Source organism: Mustela putorius, unplaced genomic scaffold (genome assembly GCF_011764305.1).
Source record: "Mustela putorius furo isolate JIRA1106 unplaced genomic scaffold, ASM1176430v1.1 tig00003846_pilon_pilon_pilon, whole genome shotgun sequence".
NCBI lineage: Eukaryota > Metazoa > Chordata > Mammalia > Carnivora > Mustelidae > Mustela > Mustela putorius.
Genome location: NW_025421999.1, coordinates 2,377,716 through 2,402,261, shown reverse-complemented (window position 1 = coordinate 2,402,261; position 24,546 = coordinate 2,377,716). Strand labels below are relative to the sequence as shown.

The window sequence follows — 24,546 nt, the reverse complement described above, 5'->3', positions numbered from 1 at the left end:
AGTACAGTGCCTGACAATGGATTGGTGCTTACCTTTGTCAAAGCCTCCATGATCTCACTGGTAGGACAGTCCTGCATTCCCCCCTGATCCGAAGTAGTCGACCAAGCACCATGTATGCCACACTTTAGGATGATGCTTAATTTCCAACAGGAGGTCATTAGGACACTATGTTATCTGGGTGTCCCTCATCATAGGTCACATGAGCTAAACTTCAATACCCCAGCTATGCAAGCTTCCTTAACCTTCTATGAAAAGCTCATCCAGATTCTCCTCCTCTCTGCTAACTGCCCATGGTCTGGATACATGCACAGACGCATACAGTCCTTAGCCTTGTGCCACTCAGATATTCAAGACCCTCTGTAATTTGGCACTAACCTATGCTTCTCAGCCTCTGTTCCAACCACGCCCTTCCAGGATGGAGCTCCTTGCTGGATAACCTCCCACCCCCACCCCAGAATGTGCCATCTCATCTTTATGGCTTTGTCCACCAACCTCAGGCCTCTGCCCAGAGACTGTTGCAGGCCCAGCTCCTTCTCAAACTCAGGTTTCATTCAAGTATTACCTCCTCAGAGATGATTTTCCAACCACCCAAAACAAAGTCTCATCAACACCACCAGCCCCCTCATCATTCTAACATGGATTTTTAATGGTCATCCTTGTATTTAACACTACGATTTAACACTATGTGGAGTCATCTTATTACATCTTTACTGTCTGTCTTCCTCCCCCATCCCTAAACTGTGAGCTCTAGGAGAGCGGTGGTCTTGTCTGTTTTGCTCATGACTCTATTCCCCATACTTAACACTGTACTGGGCACATAGTAGTAGTCCACAGGAAAAGACTACAACAAATGAAATTTACCTACTGAAATGCTATAAAGCCCGCATGAATCACTGTGGTCTTCACAGACCTTTCCCTGACCACTCCTGGGCCCACGATCACTTTCTCTTCTTTAAGTTGTAATGGTGGGGCTCCTGGGTGGCTCAGTGGGTTAAGCCTCTGCCTGCAGCTCAGATCATGATCTCAGGGTCCTGGGATCGAGCCCTGCATCAGGTTCTCTGCTCGGCAGGGAGCCTGCTTCCCCCTCTCTCTGCCTGACCCTCTGCCTACTTGTGATCTCTATCTCTCTCAAATAAATAAAAGCTTAAAAATAAATAAATAAATAAATAATTGTGATGGCATTTATGATCTGTATCAGGCTGGCAGCCTCTCCCTGCCAGACATTGTTCACCCGAGCCCATTCCCACCAGTACTGCACATACCTAGGCCTATATGGGAATCACCCAGGGCATGAGCAGTCTGGCAGTGAGCAGTAAGAACCATGATTAAGAAGAACTGCAGCATAAGTCCACACAACCTGTAGGAGTAAATGCACTATGGTGGTTTTTCCACACAGGCTTATCTCCTAATCGTGTTTACCAACTGAGTTTCCTGTTTTAAGAAAATGATCTCACCTTAGTCCCTGTCGTTATGCCTTCAGACCTACCCTGATGCACTTTACTCATTCTACTGAAAGGGCCATGAGGGAAGATGGCCATGTTTATTCCACAGTCTTCATACCCAGTGCCTAGCACGTTGCCTGGCTCACAGAAGGTGTTCAATCAGCTGATACTGAATAAGTGATAATCAAATACTATCTAGTCCTTCTGAGAACCCTTTTCTCTCATGGTGATAAAGCATTATTTTAAAACCTTTCAAATACTACTTTATGGAATAAATTAATCAGAAGGGGCGCCTGGGTGGCTCAGTGGGTTAAGCCGCTGCCTTCGGCTCAGGTCATGATCTCAGGGTCCTGGGATCGAGTCCCGCATCGGGCTCTCTGCTCAGCGGGGGGCCTGCTTCCCTCTCTCTCTCTCTGCCTGCCTCTCTGTCTACTGTGATCTCTCTCTGTCAAATAAATAAATAAATAAAATCTTTAAAAAAAAAAAAATTAATCAGAAGGCAGGTGACCAATCTATGCAAGATGATCCATGAGTTAATGAACCAGGCAATTTGAAATAGTAGGAAGCTCTTAAGTATCTCTTCTGTTATAGGATATACTTTAATTTCCAATAAAACAAAATATCCTAAAACAACTGTGGCCTACACATACTAACCACTTAGGAACCCACTGCACGCATGTTCTGGGGGGCTAGAATCTCAACTTTTACACTTACTTATCAGCTATTTGACCTTGGACAAGTCACTTAACCTCTCTAAGCTTCAGATGTAAATCTCTAAAGTAGGACAGTAATACCTAACTTACCAGGTTGATATGAAGATAAGAGAGAATACTTATAAAGTGCCTATCTTAGGGCCCCTCCTACAAGCACTGTTTTATCCCATGGGCTCAGATCCTATCATTTGATAGTAGAAAGCTGGTAATACCTATTTTAATACTACGGTTTAAAGCACTAAAATAAAAGAATTAGATCATGACTCCAAAATGACCTAGTACAACCATTATTCCTCCTTTTTGAAAGTCACTACTGTACAAAAAGTGATAACAATATTTATGATCAGTAAACAGTTCCAACATATGTGGAACTAAACCGCAGTCCTGAAACACTTTGCAGTAAAAAGGGGAAAATACCACAAACTAATGTTTTGTGACTTAAAAAAATTTTTTTTTTCATTCCTATAATTTCATCTATGGAGGATCATCTCTGGGAGACAAGAGAAGAGAGAACCAATTATTTTCAAAGACTGATTTCTCCAAATAAAGGCTTCTATTCCATGCTGGCAACTTTCACATGAAAGAAAAATGGAACTTTGAAAAGTATCTGCATTCAGGGTAGATGGTCCTACATCTCAGAAAGGAGACCTACAGCTGTCCAGCTGCAGACATGGTCTGCTTGCTGCCACTCGCTGTCAGCTAACATCTCTCTCCCTCCTTCTTCCCTCTCTTTCCTGCCTGTCCCACCCCCTACCCTGCCTCAGAAACTTATAAAACTGTGGAATTTTTTTATACTCTAAACAGTAACTTCTCTAAGTGTAGCAACAAGTCTTGATAATTTTCCATTTTAACTTTAGTATAATTCCCACCTGCAGTCTGTGTGGTTGGCCCTGTTCATGGGGGAAATTCCTAGGTGGTAGGATTTAAAGACTTCAGCAGAGCGGTATTGAGTTCTAGAACAGAGAAGCCTGGGAGTCAGAGAACCTAGGTTGGGACCTTGCCCCAGCATTCACGCAGAGTGACCTCCAGCAAGCGAAGAAACCTCTCGGAGTGATTTACAGAATGAGTTCGCTCCCAGGTGAGGTTTAATTAAGACAATATGTGAACCTCACTCGGAAAAGGCCTCCACTGTGCTTCCTTCCCAGGCATATCTGTCTGAAGCTGCCCCCGCACCCACATTAAGAAACTGAAAGTGGCTCTTCTGAAATGATCTCTTCAAATGGAAATGTGAGCAGGAAGGAGAAAGTGACACTTTTCATTCACTTCCACATTCAGAGTTCCAGAATCCTGGGTGGCGATGGATTCTGTCATACTATCCAGTACCTTCCCTGGTTCTAAGGCTAGTTCATCAAGCAGCAGAGCGGCTGGGATCCCATAGTGACAGGAAAGAGGAGACTGGGGTGTGGGGTAGTAGTAAGTGGGTGCAGAAGTTACTGGGGGGGAAGCATTCAGCCTGCAAATCTCCCCAGAAAATAGACCTAGGCAACCAAAGGATGGAAAACAGCCCCTGGCAACTAAGGGATAACCTGGGGGCATCTGAAAGAGGAGAAGCAGGAAGCAACTAACATGCCTTTTAGCCCTGTCGGGCCCCTAATCAAAGGGACAACTCTAGTTCATAAATATGTCTATACACACAATATTTTCCTTACAGTTTCAGGGTGCTCATCTTTTACAAAAAGCACATTTGTGAACTTCAGGGTAAAGAAGTGAAATAAAACAGGTATCAGTAAAATAAAATGTGCACATAGAAACATGCAAGTGATTTGACCTCTTCACAGCTTGCCTGGAGCTGATGGTGCACCTGGGGTTCCTTTTGTTTTGTTTTTGTGTTTTGATGACTGAAACTTACAAGCCAGACTATAGCAGCAATAAATTGTACATTCTATGATAAGAGAACACAATGAAAGGGGCATCAAACAGGACCAGACCATCCATGACCATCCATTAAGTATCTGTTGGATGAAGGCAACGGAGCAGGAGCATCCAGACACAAGAGAACATCCTACAGGGGGTTTCTAGAGGAGGGGCGGGCGGTTCCAGAGTGGTCAAGTCCAAGTCTAAGAATAAGCAAGATCTTATTAATGGTTATACTCCATACATATCACCTCGTGGAATTCTAACAACAGCCTTATGAGGTCATGCCAGGATTATCCAGAGGAGAATTATTTCCAGCTGAACAGGGGGAGTAGAAGCAGGTTCAACAAGTAGTACAGTACTTGAGAGGAGAGTTAGGCCCCTTCCCTTCCACACTCCACACTGCCTTTGGCAGGGAAGACAGAAGCATCACTTTGCCCCGCGCCCCCGCAAAGGGCAGAGTCCCAGAACCAGTCAGTTCCAGCCTGATGCTGTAAAGTCTCTAACTTTACAGTGAGTGAAACAGGTACATACAAGATTTGCACAAACGCTCAGGGGACCAAGGGGTCATACAAGTCTCCTTCCAACCACCAAGGCCCAGCCCCCACTTTCTTCCCCAAAGTAAATACTATGATCAGATGCTTGCACCTATCTTCACAAATTTTTCTAGACAAATGTAGCATACTGTACACATTGTTCTGCTCCCTGCTTCTCCCATATCACCATATATCTCAGGAATAATTTCACATCAACACATATAAATCGCTCTCATTCTTTAAACACTACAGATGGATTTTTATGCTGAGGTCCTTCTTTGACTGCCTATGATTAATTCTTATCAAGCACAATGGACAACAGAGAAAAATAGTCTTAAAACATTCCATTCTGACAGATTTTATAACAAAACCACAAACTCCAGATTTGGTTAAAGTTCAAAAAATAAAAACAGAAAAAAAAAAAAAGTGGGAGGTTTGGGGGTCACCTGAGTGGCTCAGTCAGAGAGGCCTCTGACTCTGATTCATATTTCAGCTCAGGTCATGATCTCAGGATCCTGAGATGAAGCAAGCAATCGGGCTTTCTGTTAGTCCAGGGAGTTTGTTTTCTCCCTCTCTCTAAATAATTAATTAAATCTTTAAAGAAAAAAACAAAAAGATTCTCACCCTCTCCTTCTGCCCCGCCCAATCAATCAATCAATCAATCAAGTGAAAAAGAACCACCAGTGTTTTTCCAAATTAAATGAAACTGGACAAAACAAGGTGAAATACCCTGAAATAATACTATTTAAATGAAGCAGACCTAAAAGTCCCCAAACTGGTACATTTTTGTTGTTGTTTCTGATTCTGGGACATCCTGGTTTATAAGCACACATGAGCTCTTTCATTAACTCCTCCTGACTCCTGACTCTCTGTTCTCTGCCTTCTCTCCTCTACATAACGTTAGGACTGAATGAAATTTCATAAATTATCCTGTAAATAAAACTTCAGTGTCTAAAAAATGTAAAATAGGTAGGCTGCTCTGGTAGAAAGTTAAGGGTCAGACCCAGCCCACCTGACCACTTTTTATTCCCCCCACCCTGGCCCAGAGGTACCTACAAAAAAGGAAGGAATCTCAGAACAGGTCAAAATTCTACGCAAGAAGCAAAAGCACATAAGGGAGCCACGTCCCAGAGACAGCAATAAAAATCCTCAATGCAACAGCTACTCTTTAAAGAACACCTACCACTTGACAGCCCTATCACCATATTCCAAAAGTAGCTACAGACCACAGGAATCCCTGGTGCAGGGATGTACGAACAGGCCCTGAGACCTCTTTCTGGAGTCACATGAGACTCTGAGTCTATGTGGAGTAGGGAAGCTGCTCCTGAAACATCCAAAGTGATTCTAAATTCTGGAAAGCTAGGGGTGCCTGGGTGGATCAGTGGGTCTTTAAGCATCTTGATTTCTACTTGGGTCCTCATCTCAAGGTAGTGGGACAGAACTTGACATCAGGCTCAGCGCTCAGTGGGGAGTCTGCTTGAGATTCTCTCACTGCCCCTCCCCATGTGAGCTCACCTGCTCTCTCTCTCTCTCTCTCTCTCAAACACATAAACAAATCTTTTAAAAATAACTTAAATATTCTGGCAAGCTAAGTGCATTGGACACACAATCCAAGTTGTCAACTCTGCTTCCCTAAACTCACCCCCGTATCCAAGTTCTAATTATTATTCCTCCGCAATGCATCTTACATCTGCCTCTTCCTTGCCCTCCTGCAAACCCAATCCTGGTCATTCTGAAGCAGGAGCTAAAGTAAAGTCTAAGCTGCAGCCATAAGCTTCCTGCTTGGCCTTGGCCTCCAGTCGCCCCCCATTCCCACCCATCTGACTGAGCACAATCAAACCAGCTCTCAAGAAACAGGACTTCAGGGACGCCTGGGTGGCTCAGTTGGTTGGACAACTTCCTTCGGCTCAGGTCATGATCCTGGAGTCCCGGGATCAAGTCCCACATCGGGTTCCCAGCTCCACGGGGAGTCTGCTTCTCCCTCTGACCTTCTCCTCGCTCATGCTCTCTCACTGTCTCTCTCTCAAATAAATAAATAAAAATCTTTAAAAAAAAAAAAAAAAAAGAAAGAAAGAAACAGGACTTCAATTGGGTCCATGGTTTCCCCTTGTCTAGCACACCTTTTTTTTGTTGTTTTTATTTTGGATTTATTGAGATCTATTTCACCATGGCATCTTTCGTCCAAAAGAAGCCTAGCTAGGAAATCTAATATACAAAAGCTATTTATCATTAAAGCAGAACTATTCTGGTTTCCCAGTGCCAATGAAAGTTGAGAGCCCAGGCCAGGCACCCTTCATGCCCAGTCTCACCCTGAGGGGTCCTATAGGACACAGTTTTAAAAAACTTCTGGCTTCCTCAGAAGATAAAGCTTAAATCAAAATGCTTTGTATTCAAGACACTTAGGTACTTTCTGCTTATTTGCCAATAATCACCCTTGGGTCCTCTTCGATACAGCCACATTCTTCAGTTTACTCTCTCTCCAACCCCACTCACTCCACCCCTATAGTCCTCCAAAAGCCCCTTCCACATCTGGCTTTCTGCATCCACATTCCTACTTTATAACTGCCCACAAGCCCAAACAATAACTTTACTTTGATAAATCCTGTCTTAAGACAAGCTGAAATTACCACTCACTCCCCACTCTAAAATCTCATTTACTATACCATTTAATCAGTTAAGCCATTAAGCCTCCCTAACTTATGTAGCAATTTTGCTCGTCCTGAGTGGGTTTATCATTCAGTGGGAATTAAGTACACACTGAATTACATGTATACCCATTAAACGTATACAGTATACGTGTATGCAAACCTGCCTAGTCTGCGTCTCCGTCTTAACACGAGGCTTTACACATAGTAGGCATTCATTAAATATTAATGAATTTATTAACTTACTTCTGATGGACAGCCACGAGTAAATATTTTTTTCTTTCAGATATTCAAAAAAGGGTCATTACTAGGACTATCCCAAAAGCATACACTTTTATTAAAAATAGGAAAATTAGGTTTAATGGGTTGTTCATTTTACTGTTCTTCATTTATATTTTTCCCTGATATTTTATACCCGCTCCCTCTAGCCAACACAAAGCTTGCCTTGGACAACTCAGTGGAGATTGATTACATTTACCTTCCATTTAAACCTGAACAGACCTACCTATCCTTATTTAAACAAAGGGATGAGAATTCATTGTCCACATTTGTTTCCCATCAGCGGTCAAATGTGGATCTCATCTCTAAATAAATCTAGCTAGAGAAGAGAGTGAAAACGTGTGACAGATAGGCAAAGGGGTTAGATGGGAGAGAATACTTGAGTGACACATGATAAAAGTTATAGAATCCTAATAGTCACTTAAAAAGAACACTTTCACGGGAAAGAAGGATTACTAAGTCAGTCTGATAAACACCACAGTTCCAGTCCCAATATCATCTGCTGTTCTTCCCAGCTGTGTTTGCTCATCACTGTGTACATAACATATGCATAGATTCAGAAAATAAACTAGCAGTCTTTCATGACCTGTCTTACAGTTCACATCTTCCCAGATCTTGAGGTTAGGGGAAGGAGTACAGTACAGCGAGTTTTAACCACAGAGGCCAACCCACTTTCTAAGACTTTGTCTTTATAGCACAACTTGGACCATGCTTATGACATCCACTGGGGGATGACTTTCCAACCATTGATACTCTGCCATGGGACATGCATTTGAAATGCTCTTGGCAATGCCGCTGCTCTGGTTCCCTACCCCCAACTCCACACCAGCATCTGTAGGTACCATTCCCTGCTTTCCTAGTATGTCTCAGACCTCCTCCTTGAGTATCACCAGGGTGCTCTCCAAAATGTCTAGTGGAAGGGACTTCCCAAGCACTCTTTAGAACAGCACTGTACAGCTAGTTTCCTCCCCAAGTGCTCGGCCCACTGCCTCTAGCTCATCACTGCTCTGGCGTTGTTTCCTCTCACGTGATTAGTGCCCACCTAGCTCTTGAGCTTCTTCAGACAAGCTGCCATTACATCTCACGGGAATCTCTCTGAATTCGCCGATACAACAGTCAATCCAGTCAATTTTGGTACCAACTAAGAGTTTACCGCCTACATACTTTGAAGACATTCTCCTTGGTGGCAACAAACAAACAGAAACCACTTCAGTCTGGCCTCTCACTGAACCTTGAATGCCAATGCACAAATCTTCTACAACCTATGAAGCAACAGTAGTTCCTGTGGCTTCCATTTCTAATGACAGATGAAAATAGCAATACTTCCAAGTCCTGTCAATTGCAGATAGTCCTAGTAAACAGAAGAAGTTCCTACTGCCATCCTAGATGATGCCAAGGTGCTCTCTTGGTCAAATCAGAAGTATAAGAATGCCATAGCCTCTAAGTTCTAAGAAAGTCCAGATCTAGTCATTATTAACAATTTCACAAATTAAGATTAAACTTCCCATAATGCCTAAAATGTGTACAAACTAAATCAAAGTGTTACTGGTAATAACTGGGTTTTAAAACCAATAGCAGACTATGTCTTCAGACGATGCCATAGGACAATTTCAGTCTTTCTTACTTAAGAACTGATCCCTCGCCAAACAATAATGTGTTTTTGTTCATTTAAATACTGAACTGTTCATTTAAATAACTAACTGTTTCTTACCAGGTTCTCTCCAAAAAATGGTTTAAAGAGGCCACTTTCTAAATTTCCAAGTGACTTGGGTCCAAACCTTTAGACGACGGGCTACAGCAAATGCCCAGGAAGCACAACCAATCACCGCCAAGCGTTAGCTTCCAGCCCCTCACTCCTGCCCCCAAGCATCAAGTTCATCTTGTCCAGCAGCCATGAGGTGAAAGCATAAAAGCTATCTTCCTTGAGCAAAACCTGAAATCCTCAGTTCCTTCTCACTGTAGAAACAGACTCATGCCTTCTTCATTCACCTTTTAAAAGGCCCAGTAATAACTAAAATTTCAGACAGTCACCAGGATGTTCACCAGGATGGCTGTGGAAAAAAAGGCCTCCCTGTTCCCAATGCCACTTCTTTACAGTGGAGAAGAGTAAGGAGATAATGATGTTCTATATGGTCCTTCTCCCCAGCCATATTGGAGATCAGGAGCACCCCACGCCCCCACCTCCCTCCACCCCCAGAAATTAAAAATTCAGGATTTTTTTTTTCATTCACCTAACCGTGGAAAATTCTTGAAAGCCTACTTCCAGCATCACACATAGACTCAGACATGTGAGAGATGAGAAGCCTAAGGGTCCCTGAAATCTGCCCTTCATTTCACTTCTGAAGAATTCACCTAAGGGGTGGCACTCATCCCAGGCCACACAGCAAAACAGGGACTGAACTGGAAAGGGAACCCCAGTTTATCCATTACTCAGTGAAACACGTGCGCGCGCGCGCACACACACACACACACACACACACACCATGTCCTTCTTTTTACATTATGTAATTACACCTGCAAGCTCCAAACGATATGGAATCCCTCTCCTCTTAAGAAATGACCAGGAAGTTGGCCTTGGCTGGACTGGGAGACGCAGATGACCAACTGAGATTAGGGACACTAGGCAGAAGACAACTCGAGAGTGCCGAGTGAGATCAACAAAGGAACAGTCTGATACCTCATGGCTTCGGTGTAGTGCGGGAAGGTGGTGTTCGGAGGAGGGAACAGAATTTAGTAATGGAAAAGCCTGGATTAGGAGGTATTGAGGGATACAAACTGGCATACTCTTGGGCGTGTCCAAGGATGGCTGTCAGGCAAGGGCAGAAGAAAACAATGGATGTATGGCTGATGGCTGCTAAGGAGAATATTTAAACAAGGTAGGTATTCAGAAAATATGCTTCTAATTATCAAACTTGGGAACAAAGCAGGTAATTAAATTGGGGAAACAGGGCGATCTCAGCTTTCCATATTGAGGCAAAAGGCCAAGCCAGAAGATCAACTACAGCCAGTCTCTGAAATGAAGTTTTAAGCTGCTTTATAATTTGCTTAGAAATCAGTGATGCCAATACATGTGAGGGTAGACCCCAGGCTCATAGTAGGTCTCCAATATCTGTCAGTTCCTCCTCTCTCTCCCAAGACCAACAACTAGGGGGCAGCCCTTGAAAGCCCAGAGCACCCTCAGAAGTGGTCTACGACCCAGCTGTTAAAAGATTAATGAATCTAGTCAATCACATTCCCTAAGGCACTTGGAGATGCTGAGATTGCGGGACAAATGGGAAATTTTTACATTTGTGTGCTCATTCAACAAGATCTATATTCTCAAGGCCCTAGTCACCCAAAGGGTGATTTGCCTTAGAGAGCCTGACCAATATCTATAAAATGAATGCCTGCTTGATTCCCTCATGGGCTGCATTATAAGGTAACCTCAATTAGAACTATCGAAGCAGGGGAATTTTTAAAAGTTGATCTCTTGCAGTCCGTGAAAAAGGTTAGTGGCTCTTAGCAGCACTGAAGATCTTAACCTTCTTCACAGGAGGGTCTCGTGCCTTAAACCTCAACCGTGGGGCATTACTGCATCAGTGGTTCTCATGTCAGAGCCTGGACATCACTTTCTAAAGCAGGCACATTTTGAAAAGAGTCGCAAGAGGCTTCCCCCCAACTCCCGTTGGTGCCTTATAAAGTTCTGAGGCTTCAATGCTGAATGTGGCTCCAGCACAAAACAACTCACTAGAAGATCACATCCCAAAATGATGGGCCTGTGTCTGTGAAATAAACTTTTCTTACACCGATCTGTGATTCAGCGCCATTTCTTGAAAGTGGCAAAGTACTTGGTGCTGTACCAGGGAATCCACCCACGTGGCTGCCCGGGTCTCTGAAAGATATGCCAGCACAATATGCTACAATTTGGCTTCAAACTGGAAATTACGTTGCTTAAAAGCATTATTCGTTGGCTGATTACAGACACAGATCACAGGTACACACACACAGTACTGTTCTTCAAACCACTACTTCTTTTCAGTTGGTGGTGCAGAAGAAACATCGCATTTGTTAATATCCATCCTCCTCCTGTGTCCCAATGTCTGTCTCCCCCTTAACCCATTTTGGAGATACTCTGAGTTTAGCTGTGAAGAGTGTGTCTGGCCATTCAAGTGTAAAGCCACAAAGCTACAAAGCCTCCAATTGATCCTAAGCAGTGATCACGTCTCAACCTGGACAAATTACTATAGCCACAAGTCAACCCACTAGCAATTGTGGATAGAGTCAATATTGAACCTGATCCAAATTTCATCAGTCTTCCTTCTCCCTTAATTCTCTATGCCCAGTTTTACATGGATAGCAATGCCATTCATTTTCTTATTAAAAGGATGAAGTATTATCTGTATTATGATTATTTAAGATGTGTTAGAGTTTTCTTCTTCCTTAATACTAGATGATTTACAAAGAACTTGTCTTTCCTAGAAAGGTCACTAGTAAAATTCATCCAATTTTTCTCTAATGTGGTGCTTTCCCTGTCCATAAAACTTATTTGATTAGCAGTACTATAGAAGCTAAAGCTTTTGTATGCAGGCACTCAAGCATAATTTAATCATTTTATTTAAGCATGAAAAAAATTATTCTGAAAGCCCTGTTAGGTAAAATATCCCTGATTAGTTTAAACTTACATTTGCAGGTATATTAAAGGTAAAATAAATCACAGGATGCTTACTATGCAATAGAATAGTGTTAACTTTGTTATAATAGTCAGCAGTAAGTTAAAAATTGTAGTATTAGAGAATGCAAGGAATAGCTATCTCATTTTAAATAACTATATTTAAACAGATTATTTAAAAATAAATTTTGCTTTGTGCAAACCCTTTTTATATTACCAGGATTGTCACCTATGGAAACCTCTTTCATAGTCAAACAAGATGAGGTCCTAATTGCATAATACCATTTATCTGCTGAGGATAAAAGTGCCAACAAATGAAAATGCACATTAAGCAAGAGATTGTCAGAATAGAAAATTGTCTTTTTTTTTAATTTTTTTATTTTTTTTGTTTTTTTGTTTTTAAATAACCCACTCACACTAACAAAAGACTGCAGTAGCTTCCAAATTATAGGCTGTTATTTTTAGTGGAAGTAGTTCAATATTCATATTGGAGCAGATGTAGCAGTTTAACAAAACAGCTCTTCAAATCCTGCACAAATTGAAAACAGGAAAACTGATTGCATTTTCTCTTATCACTTTCCTTTTCTGAATTGACACTTTTGGCCTTCTGAAAATTTACACATGGCTTTCATCTCAACAGCACCTGCTGATCAAATAGAAACCTAACATTTTCATGAAAATGGTATAAAGGACTAGTTTTGTTCTAAACACTGCAAAGGGCATCAGTTGCCTACTTGATGGCAACAATTGCTGTGTATAAAGCATATTCATCATAGGTTTATATTTTCATTAAACTGTAAAAAAAAAATATGTTAAGTCCCTTCTGGTTTTCTTCCCATACTCACTTTTGTATGACTCAAATTTCTTTGACTCAATTCTCCCTAATACTTAGCTGTATTATGCAAAGACTATGTAAAATGTACAAAAGGGAAGATTACACTAAGAAGATAAGGACAAGACTTACTATCTTCTCTGTCTCTGCTTGGAATATACACATATTTATTTTGACATATTACTGTCTATGCATATCTATGGGCATAAAATACATACATCCCATCTTCATTTTCCAACCACCAAAAGAAAACAAGAAACACAAAAGTCAAAGTCAGGCTCTATTTTTGGAAGGGGCTTTACACATTCTTTTTATCAGAGACAGCTTCAGCAGGTGCTTTAATGTTTGAGTACCCCGAACTGGGAAAGAACAGGTCTCACCCAAGCACAAGCTGGCAAACACCTAAATGATGTGACCAACCGCTCCCTATAGACACCACCGGAGTAGGTAAAGGGAAATCTTGAAAATGGGTATTCTTATAAGTACCACGTGCAAGATTAATAGCCAGGATGCTTCTCAGATTTTTCAATAAAAGTGCTCCCCATATTTCTCCGTAACATCCAATTCTGGGTAAAATTAAAGGTGTTCCTAAGACGTGCTACCTGTCAGTTTCTTAGCCAAAAGAGCTCTGCCCCTTCTGAAGGATTCCAGGCTGTCCGTTCCCATTCTGCCTGGGTGATAAGGTAACCTGAAGGCAGAAATGACATACAGTAATATATGTGCCACTCTGACCAGTTGGTCTGTGAATTTCAGTGTTTCATCACGCTCACTGAGGCAACAGCAAACCTGAAATGTCAATATGTTCAGTCAATGGAAGTGAAATAATGGGACTCTATTGTCTTACCCAATCGATCTGCCGCTGTCAACAAGGAAACATGCCCCCCCCCCCAGGCTTTAAACAAATTTTAATTAGGCTTTTAGTTACTGGATCCTATTTACCTATGGAAACACCTACCTCGATGATGTGTACGAGGCAAACAATATTTTTTTTCACTTTTATCCCTTTAAAAAACATTACAAAGTTGACACTATAATTCTTAGAAATACACTCATGAGTCAATAAAACATTTCTTTTTACTCTTCTTTTTTTAAAAACCCACTCCAAGGGGAAAAAATTCCGTGTCTCAAGTCTAAAACACAATCTACCTGACGGCGTCAGAATGACTTTTTTTTTTTTTCTCTAAACCATGTTGAAACCGTACTATCAAATCGATTAGCTGCATATTAAAAGTAGTCTACATTTGCTTTTCTCACTCATTCATGGACCACCGCTAGCATCAGTTCAACACCCATTCAAAACAAGTCACACAAAACCCAACACCGATGATCAATTCCAAAAGCCACTACCCTTTCTGCTCAGTGTATCAATCCGAAACACAAGGGGGTAAATGAAACTCCTGTTAAAATAAGGGAGATGGTGCTGAGAAGGGCAGGGGGTGGGGTTAAAGAGGAAAGAAGATGTTTCCGTCATTCAATTTCCCCTAAGTTCTATGGCCCTTCCCTGCTGCACCAGGAGAGAGACAAGCTCACCTTAAAATAAAAATTAAAATAAACTAATCAAGTTGTTAAGCAGCTTCTTCTCTCCCCCTCTTCATCTAAAAGCTTCAGCGTTCAGTCAATAAATAATCTATTGTTCCCCCTTTATCGAGTCTCTTTAAACCTATTCAGACTGGCAAAACTAAACCCAATTAAAGATAAGGCCCTCCAGTAATCTCACCTCGGTGAGTCCTGTCTGGATAGCAGAGGTGATGGGAGATAGCGTCCAGGCCAGGACTGATGCCTCCTTCTCACCCCGCACAACAAAAGGCAGATTTCTCTTTCTCCCTCTGCTAATCTTTAAATGTAAATTCTCTCCGCCCGCTAAGAGGAGCGACAGATAACATGTTACATCTTCACTTCTCCTGGTCTTATCGACTTCTGAATCGTTTGGAAAGGGAGAGAGGGAAAGAGAAAAGCAGCTTCCCCGCTCCCCCCACTCCCCCCTCCCCACCCCTCCTTCCTCCCCGCTCGCCTCCCCTCCCCGTTCACGGAGATTACCTTCTGGCAAAGGAGCGCAGGAGAGGCGGCCGCAGCCGAGGCGGCACCCAGACCGCGGCTTTGTATTCATTAAACACACATCGGAGCTTATCAGAAGTAAAAGGCTTGTCAGGATGGCACATTGTGTGTGAGTGAGTGTGTGAGCGCAGGAGGGAGAGGAGAGAAGCCAACGTGCATCAGGGTGATTACAATATCAGCAGGGCCCAGATGGAGGCAGGAAAATAAACAGAGGGTGCGTGTGAGACGGAGCGCGAGAGGGAGGAAAAGTGGGAGAGAGAGAGGGAGAGAGGGAGAGGGAAGAGGCACAGGCTGGAGGGAAGAAACCGAAAGGGATGGTGGAGGTGGGGGCTCGGGCCCCAGGATGGGGGCAGCAAGTGGGCGCGAGGGACCCCAAAGGGGGCGGAGGGTGACAGCCGGGGGGGGGGGGGTTTGCTTATATCCCCCAAACTGCCCCTCCTCCAAGAAAAGGGAAGGAATCCGGACTAGCCAACTGCATTTCCCTGTTCCAGGGCCAGACTGAACATTTTGGAGGTCCTGTCAAGGTCAGAAGGGATCAAGAGCTCCCTTTTTGGCAGAGCATAACAATGAGACATTCACCATCTCACCTCCAGCCCAATTGCCACAATTTGCAAAACAAACCTATTTGAGCCCTCACAGCTGTTAAGCAGCCTTCCAGACCAACCACGAGTGGAAGTTCTGGTCCCTCTCTTCCTTGGCCCCAATACCCCAAAATTCCACCCTCCCCCCAACCCACACCAACAGACAGAAAATCTCTTGCCCTGGCCTTGAGAGTGTCCCAGCAGAAGACTTGTGCTGCCGGCATCACGGTGATAAGAAGGACCACTTGTGATCGGTAGCTACAGGTGACTCCTAGACACCTGCTCCACCTCCAGAAATTGTGTGGGGGGAGGGGGTTCCCTATGTGTACATCTGAGAGTCTATTTTGGAGGTGGGAATTTGAAATTGAGGCAATCAATCTCGGCCCGAGCTGCTTCACAGCTCCTCACCCACCCAGCGCCCAAGAATCAATCAGAAAACAAGCAAGGGCTAATGCTCCTCCGTCAGACCAGAGTTCATCCTCCACCCCGTCAGGGTCAGAAGGGAGATACACCTGAGTAGTCCCATGGGAGCCCCTTTTCACTTTTAAATACGCCCATCAGACAATCTGAACATCTGATCAGATCCTTAATGGAGTGCAGATAATGCAGCAAAGAAGGTTATTTTATTGGGGGAAGGGGAAGTATTTGGTTGTGTTGCATTTCAAGGCACTGAAGCTTGGTTAAGGAGCTCTCGTGCAGTATGAAGAGCAAGTTCAGAACGAAGTAGCCAATAAACTGCATAATTGTTGATGACATACATTGTAGCCCCAGCTGCAGTGACACTCTGGGTTATAACACAGTGTATGCATAGGTCTTAGTTAAGGGACAAAATGGTAGAGGAGAGGGAACGTAAGGCTAGTTAATAGAGAAAAAGAAAAGGGAGAGTCTTAAAGGCAAATTTGATGAGAAGGCATTGTTTAATCGAGCACCCCCCTCCAAAACACTTAACCAAAAAACATCTGCATGGGTGGTGGCCTCCCCGCCCCCCCAGCCCCAGCCCCATGCTCCTTTGCCTAGAGGAGAATTCAGAAATATTTGATAGGTAAGACAGAGTGAAAATAAGCTGGACCTAGGTGGGGGAAGGGCATGTGTGAAAAATCTTGTCATGCAATGAATGTCAGATAAAAAGGGGTCTGCCACAATCCTCCAGTAATCCAATAACATGGAAAACCTCATGGTATCACTGAGACGAGAACAAGGTAATATTTTTCCATAAATCTTCAAAAAGTGGCCAGGTTCAATAGAGAGAGAGGGGAGCAAGGGTAGGAAGTAAGCCATTTGGCAGGGCACATTACAACATCAAGTGAACTTTAAATGGGTGAAAATCGGCCATTCTAACATGTTTTAAATTTAATAACGGATTTCTGGAGTATCATTTTAGCTCTCATAAAAGCTCACCTTTCACCTTTTCTCTAGCTGTTATAGAAAACTGCATTCAGAATAACCAGATGCAATCACACATACCTTTCTCTTTATTACATTTCAGTTAGATCAATTTGGACAGACACTACATGTAAATGCCTGTAAATCCAACACAACTCGAGGAAGAAAAAAATACAACTTACAAATGCTTACTGATTTTTCCATTACATGCTCTTTGGGGGGAAAAAACCCTATTTAAAAAAACAAAACAATGCACTACTACTTTCAAACCCAGAAAAGGTTTACATTTTCTTTTAAAAGCATTCAAACATTAAAGGCATGAAGAAAACTGTGCAAAAGCTAATCTGTCAATGTTCTTATTTTATAAAAGCACAGTATTTCTATTACTACCTTGTTTGTTCATTGACTTTTGGCTCACAGTTCTAGAAAAGATCAACCAATTCTCAAATGGGAAGAATCCATGACTCTCTTCCAAAGCAAACACTTTGCTGCAAAGCTTTCCATTTAAAAAAAAAAAAAAAAAGCGCAATATAATAATCAAGAAGTATAATCACAGAATAAGTGTACAACAGAAAGTGGTTTCTATAATCACAGCTGTCTTAAAGTCCAAGCTGGAGACTAGAAATCTTAATTTCAACTAGTTCTTTTCTTAATAATAGGTTACCTTCCTATAAAAGCAAGAAGTCCATCTGCCCCTGGCAGATAAGTTTTGAAGCATTAATTCAGATAAAAATCTAGCATTTTCTTTCTTTCTTTGAGTATGTGAATTCTAGTGTGCTATAATGTGAGAATTCCAACATATGACCATTATGGCATAATATCTCATTGCTCAGCTTGTCATTATTTCATTTGTAATTCTTATGTTAATTATGTTCATAATTACTATAAACAGATGTGGTAGACATTCATGTGACCTTTTATTGCAGAATGCATTCCTCACTCGTTTTGCTTTAATTTCTCATGGACATGAAACTGAAATGCACAAAAAAAGAAAAAAGCTTTCTAATTTTCTCATGTTTTATGTGCCTAAGTTAAAACAAAACCTACCTGCTACTTCCTCTGTATTTTAAAATATTAGAATATTCTTAACATTTAAGCTGCTTTACAGCACATTTTTCAGTTGCACACTGAACCTCACTGCTGCTCACTAAATTGTAGCTATGGATGCCAAACAAAGGCTAGCATCCATGTCTAAGTTGTTGGGTCTCTCTCTCTTTTTTTTTTTTTAATATCAAAGGTTAATGCAGCAGAATTGTGCTTCAAAACCAAGTGCCTAACAGCTACACACCGATTTATTCACTCATAACTCAACCATCACCCTCTTTACATAAAACACATTTACAATAAAATCAGTATGGATTTCATTAGCTGAAAACCTTCTCGAATTTCATTTCTTTGGCCCTAATCTATAATTAGTGTGGACAGACAGGTGCAAACCCTTCTCTTCTACAGATGGCTACTGGAAATGGTGCAAAGTAGCTCCTTCTGTTTAAACAACACAGAGATAACCTGCTCTGTCTTATCACTTACAATTACCTCCATTAAACTGAACTAATGTTTGCTTTAATAAAATGTTCACTGTTCTTTAAACATTATTTAGGAACCCTTATATTAATGGCTATAAAAAAGTGAAGTTGGAAGGTGTCTCTTTTGGTAACAATAACTTATTCTGGATAAAATGTTCTAAGTGATGGATAATACCAGGTTCACAAAGCTGCTTTAGTAGATTTAACATTTGTTCATTATTCTGGGGTCAAATATGATATTTTTAAATAAATGGGGTCAAATATGGTATGTTTAAAAGGCACTTTGGAGACAATTTACCAAGTGTCGGCAGGAGGGGCTTTTTACAAGTTTAGAAAAATGGAAGGTTTAATTTTTTTTCTGGTAGATTTTAACTTGTTAGTATAGAACTCCTAAAGTCCTAGACTGCTTTCAAAGGATATTTATGTTCATTTCATTTTATGTATTTAACTTCTGATAGATTAACCTGAAAGTTGCAGGAGTTCATTATTTTTAAGCCACATTTAAAAAATTAACTATGAATGTAAGTGCACTATGAAAGCACATGGTTAAAAATTACTTCACTCCACAATAAATAACTTCTATAAAGCCAGAGATCACTTCTCCCTGCTTCTGCTATCAATAAAATCTGTGGATCACTACATGAATAAGGTGCCCATAAAACAAAGAACTTTGAAATGCCCAAACAGCAACAAATAAATAGCTTTTCTCACTGAACTTACATAACTTACAGTAATAGACTCCAGTAAAATGCAACTGACTCGTTTTTTTTCACATGCAAATCCTGCAGGTGCCAATTTTTCAGACTGCTTTGCTATGAAGAGCTATGTTGCCTGCATAAAACCTCAATGAAGAAGGCTTTGCATTCAGTGCCTGTCAGCTGATGTTCATATCAAAGAAGTGAGAAACAGGATTTGACAGTGAAGAATGTCCTAAACTGACAACCACTGGCCAGCATTCCTATTGGAAGCATTTCTTTCTCGTGATCCCTTTTCAATGTATTTAAAAAAAATAAAAAGCAAGTCTTTTTTGTGGGGGGGGGGGGTGGGCTAGGCTTCTATTTTCCAATAAAATAAATGATAATGGCACCTTACATTTGTGTACTTCCTTGCAGTTCTGAAGTGCTCTTTTATCTGCGAACACTAACACCCTCGATGGGAGAGCTCATCATCAAATACTAGCATCCAGACCAGTATTTCCACTGTTCTTCAGGACAGAAAAATTGTAAAAATATTTAAAAGCTGTACTCCTATAGCTGCAACACACTCCGTACTACTCTCTTCAGCAACTTGCAACCAAATAGAGCAGTCTGCATTGTATTGCAAGTATAATGCTTCTTCTTAGGAAGCTCCTTGAAGAATCATTTTGAAAACCAAACTAACAGCAAATATTAGTGGGTCACGGAGACTAGGTCTACAAAGGAAAATATCATTTCAAAGACTTCTGGTCTGCTTTGAGTTGTCTAAACATTAAGGACAAAATAGACCACCCCCCCCCCACAGTGCTTCTATTAGGTATGAGCTGGACACTGGAGAAGGTACATACTCAAATTCTCCCACTCAATATTTAGCTTTTCAAATAAAGTGCTGTCTAAACGGTTTACAACAAAAATTATTAATGCTTAAACAAAGACTTTTAATATAAAGTTCTTCTCTTAGTATAAATCTTAGATAAAGTCAGTGTTTAATATGCACCCAGAATGAGCCAGATTCCTGGGTTATTGGGTTGGAATTTTCTCTTTTGAAAGAATAAACTAAAGAAATATCAAATGTGAAATACAGTACAAGTAAAGCAACGACAGGCTTCAACTTCCTCAGCATCCATCCTGGCTGCAAGAAAAGCCTGGGTCAAAGTAAGATTCCCTGATGAATCCTGGGTGAGACTGTCAGACCTCCCTTAGAAAACAACAATTGCTAAAAAGAAAGAAAAGCAAAAAAAAAGAGAGAGAGAGAGAGAGAGAAATCACATAGCCCTACCTATGTGATTTGAAAGCACCCATAATGTTAATACTAAATTAGACTTCAAGGATAGAATTATAGATTTGCTTCTGGTTGTCCACATCCCAGCCTGGACATAAACACGCAGGTTGGGGCTATGATGGTTTTAAGAAACAATAGTATTTGTTGACCTTTTCTAAGGAACTGTGTGACAGGAGAAACTGGGCACAACAACAGACTCACATGGTCAAGGCAAAACACTGCAATAAACTAAAAGAAGGCCCCCAACACTAACAAGCCGTTCATCACAGAGAAGCTGGTCAATTTGTATTCTGGTGAGTGTGGACTCACTGGGCACAGACCCAGTTCCACTCCTGTTCTATGCAAAGGGAGGGGTGTGATAATAAAAGCCACTGAGTGCACTTAAAAACCGTACAGATGTTTAAAAGGAGACTAGGAGAGGGAAAAAAGAAAGAAAGAAAGAAAGAAAGAAAGAAAGAAAGAAAGAAAGAAAGAAAAGAAAAAACCCTGTAAAACAGATTTCAGTTCACACAGAAGGTAGAAAGAAAATGCTTTGGTCAGCAACGCCACCTTTATCAGGGGATAAATCAATTTGCAGCAGCTGTGGACAGCCATTTATATACAGGCCCTGGGCAGATTAATTAAGGGAAGCGAAGTTAAAAATTCAAGGGGGTTCAGAGTTACATGAAACACATTAAGTTGGCCTGAAGTGGCCTCTCCAGCTCTCCTGGTCTTTACTCCCTTGCCCTGGCCTGGGTGACTGGTCTACAGGACCTCCTCCTCCAGGAATACTAGCTACTCCTTAAAGGGACATCCTGCAGGTTTCCTGAGGAAGCAGCAGACAGGCTTGGGCACGCTGGGATCTGAGGTGCCCAATCTGTCGGGGGGAGGGCTATGCTCTAAAGATTTCTACCCTACGCAGAATCTGCGAGGAATGAGACCAAGGGCTGCAAAGCTCCCCAGTCAAACCCTGAAACTGAAAGGCCTGGGGCGGGGGTGGATCCTATTTTTAGTAACAGTCTTGGTTCACATCCTACTTCCCGACATCGTAGTACTCAAACTTTTCCAAGGGTTGACCGACCTTACAAGAAAAGAAAAAAAAAAGTTTCATAAAATGGATTTAAGCGCTCTGGGCCGACACAACCGTCTTTGCTTAATTAAGGTGTCCCGGCCAGCGTAAGGTCCGCTCCGGCAGAGTGATCTGGGTGCGCCAACCCACCCAGTCCTTTAAGGTTCGCAGAGAGCGGTGGGTGGCGAGGCCCGGGCGCTTTTCCACCCTTGCCCGGGGGCTTCACCGGACGGGCTTCTAGAAAACGAAAGGAATTCCGCTAACGTGGCTCCCCGTCTGGACTGTGCGGGGCAAGAGCTGCCGAGCACAAGGCTCTGCTCCTCGTTCGGGAGCGGCGAGCGTCGAGTGGGGGCCGCAAGGGGAACCTCCAAATGGCAGAGTGGCGAGACCCCGAGCGGAGGTCAGGGCAGGTGCGACGCTGCCCAGCGACCGCCGGCGGTGAAATCCTGAACCCGTCGTGGGTTGGAGAAGCCCGGTCGGGAGACTTCGTGCGCCCTGGTGCTTCCCGCTCGGGGACCCCCAAACGCCCAGGAGTAATGGGGAAAGTTCGCAGGCGGGTGCAGAGTGACTAGATGCCGCTAAGAAGACCCGGACCTCAGTCGCAGCCGAGTCTACAAGTTAACATTCCGCCTTTCCTGCTCCTAGAGCTAAGTTTTCCACTATCGAAACGTGCCTTTCCCTTTCAGTTAAAAACAAAAAACAAAAAACCCACGATGCGGGTTTAGGGCCACCTGCCAAACGCACCGTGGGCACGTTGACCGGTTGTTCTGTCGGAGTATAGGGGGTGGGAACTACGCACCATCTTCCTGTTCACATACCGCGATGATGGAGAGGAAAGGGGAAAAAAAAAAAAAATTGTAAAAGACAGCGCGGGGAATCAAGGAGTGAAAACTGCATCCTTAGCTGACCCGTGAAGTTCAGTGTCATCTCATAGTGGAGTCACCCGCGATGTTCCTCTTGGCCCTGGTGCGTAGTCCTACCCTAGTTGAGCGACAAGTACAGCCTGCAGCCTCCCGGCCGGATAACCCGAAAGAAGATGACGGTCATCAGAATAATAATTAACAGTAATAGCCGGGGGCCGGTCCCCGCCGCCCGCCCGCCGGCCCAGCCCTCCCGCGGGCACTTACACTGCACAGGGCTGGAGAGTCCCACCATCCGCCACGGGCTCCAAGCTGCAAATAAAACTTCCCGTCGTCTCGGCCGGCCCGCGGGGCGAGGGGGCGAGGGCGCGGCGCGCCTTCCCCCGAGAGGCCAGAGTGTCCGCGGCCACTCGCCCACGCGCGCTCACCACGAGGCCGCGGAGTCGCCGGCGGAGCGCCCGCGGCCGCCCGGCGCTGCGCACTGCGAGGCTGCGGTGCAAAAAGCCCGGGGTCGGGGACGCCAGCCAAACGCAGCCTCCACGCAGAACCCAAGACTTGCGGAGCTCCGCTCCCCTCCTCCCGCCTCCCTCCCTCCCTCCGCTTTTCTGTTGTTGCTGCTGTGGCAGACAAATGTGATGTGGGGCGCAGGGAATTGCCACTGTCACAGGCGGCGTCTGCGTCTGCCTCGCCCGCCCTCGCTCACTCTCGAGGAAGGCGACGCATTTATCTGCAGGGCGGCCGGGCGTCCGCCGGGGAGCAGGAGCGCCGCGCGCTGTGCGCAGAGAGCGCCCGCACCAGGCCGGCTCCGGCGCGCGCCCGCGCCCGGGGCGCCGCGGCCGCTCGGGAGGGAGGCGGCGGCGCGGCCGCTACCAGGTGCAGGGGGGAGGGCCCGCGGCGGGGCGGGGGGGGGGGAGGTGGAGGTGGGAGACATCTGTGTCGTGCAGGGGTCACAGAGGTCAAGTATATGTTAACAATGGGCAGGCCCGGCTCGCTAGGGCGCGCGGGCGGGCGGCCGCCCTCCCAGCCTCGCCCTCTCCGGTGCAGGCTGGACGTGGGACTGGCTCCCTAATGATGCCTTCCCGGGCCGCCTGCTCTCTGGCGGCCCGAGTGCCCTGCAGTAACCCAAGACGACCACTTTCCCCGGCCATCTGGAGCGCTCCTGGCTGCCCTGCCTGTGTCTCATCACTGGCTGGAGAGACAGCTCTGCTAGAAATCAAGCCACTCTCAGATCTCCTCTCTAATCCCCTTCTGTTAGCTGATTTCCAGACTGACTATTTGCTTTCGCATTAGATAATAGCCTTAGAGAAAACAATTATCATTTTCTTTTTTTTCTCTTTGTTTTTCTACTTCTCCCATAGTATACCGTTTAGAGGGGCCTCTCTCTCTCTCACGTTTTCCTTGGATGTGTCCTCCTCCCCCCAGACATTAATATCAATACTTTAGGGGGCGGGGTGGGGTGGGGTGGGGAGAGAGTCCCAGAGGAAAAGATAGGGTGAAAGAATTTCAGATATTTCCAGAGTAAATAAATAATCTCTCAGTGAACAGGGCTGACAATGTGTTTGTACAGAGCAAAAAAGGACTTGAATAATAATGAAAATATTAATATGTAGGTCAAATATGATCAGATAATGGCTTGCAATAAGTAAAATGAAATCTTTTAAAATTATTATGGAACGGTGCCACTACTGCAAATGTTATTATATTTAATGCAACAATTTGAAATCCTACCCTAAACCATGTTCTTTTCCCAACTGGCCTAAATCAATGCAAATTGTCCTATGTGCATGTTTCTAAATCTCATCTTTACGAAGGAAAAAAGTGCTTAAGATAGAGTCAGAGTCGGCCTGATGCAGTGGGGACTGATGAGACATTCCTGGATTTTATTTTTTAAAGTGGTGCTTCAAATGTGTAACAGTGAGTAATATCCCTTCCCCCATCCTTTTAAACCCAGCTGGAGCTTCCAATTCTGAAGTCTTTTTAGACTCTACTAATTTTTAGCAATTCATTTCCAGAAAACACTCATTGTACATTCTGCCCTCTCCTTGGGACATTTGACTAATGAATTATAATGGATTAATGAATTGTAATGTTAAGTCTTGGTATTTGATATTATGATGCTGTTAATTTGAATCTCAAATTTTATCAAATCCTACATTCTATAGTAACT

The 24,546-nt window shown here is 43.4% G+C and overlaps 1 protein-coding gene across 1 annotated transcript in view; it reads right to left on the bottom strand.

Moving 5' to 3' along the window:
- The window catches only part of RUNX1T1 (RUNX1 partner transcriptional co-repressor 1), a 132,134-nt gene extending 114,637 nt beyond the window's left edge, over positions 1 to 17,497 (bottom strand). Inside the window, 2 exon segments of the mRNA XM_004768592.3 lie at positions 14,987 to 15,011; positions 15,013 to 17,497. Coding sequence (XP_004768649.3) covers positions 14,987 to 15,011; positions 15,013 to 15,108 — 121 coding nt within the window. The 5' untranslated portion in view covers positions 15,109 to 17,497.
- Between the last annotated feature and the right edge of the window lie 7,049 nt (positions 17,498 to 24,546).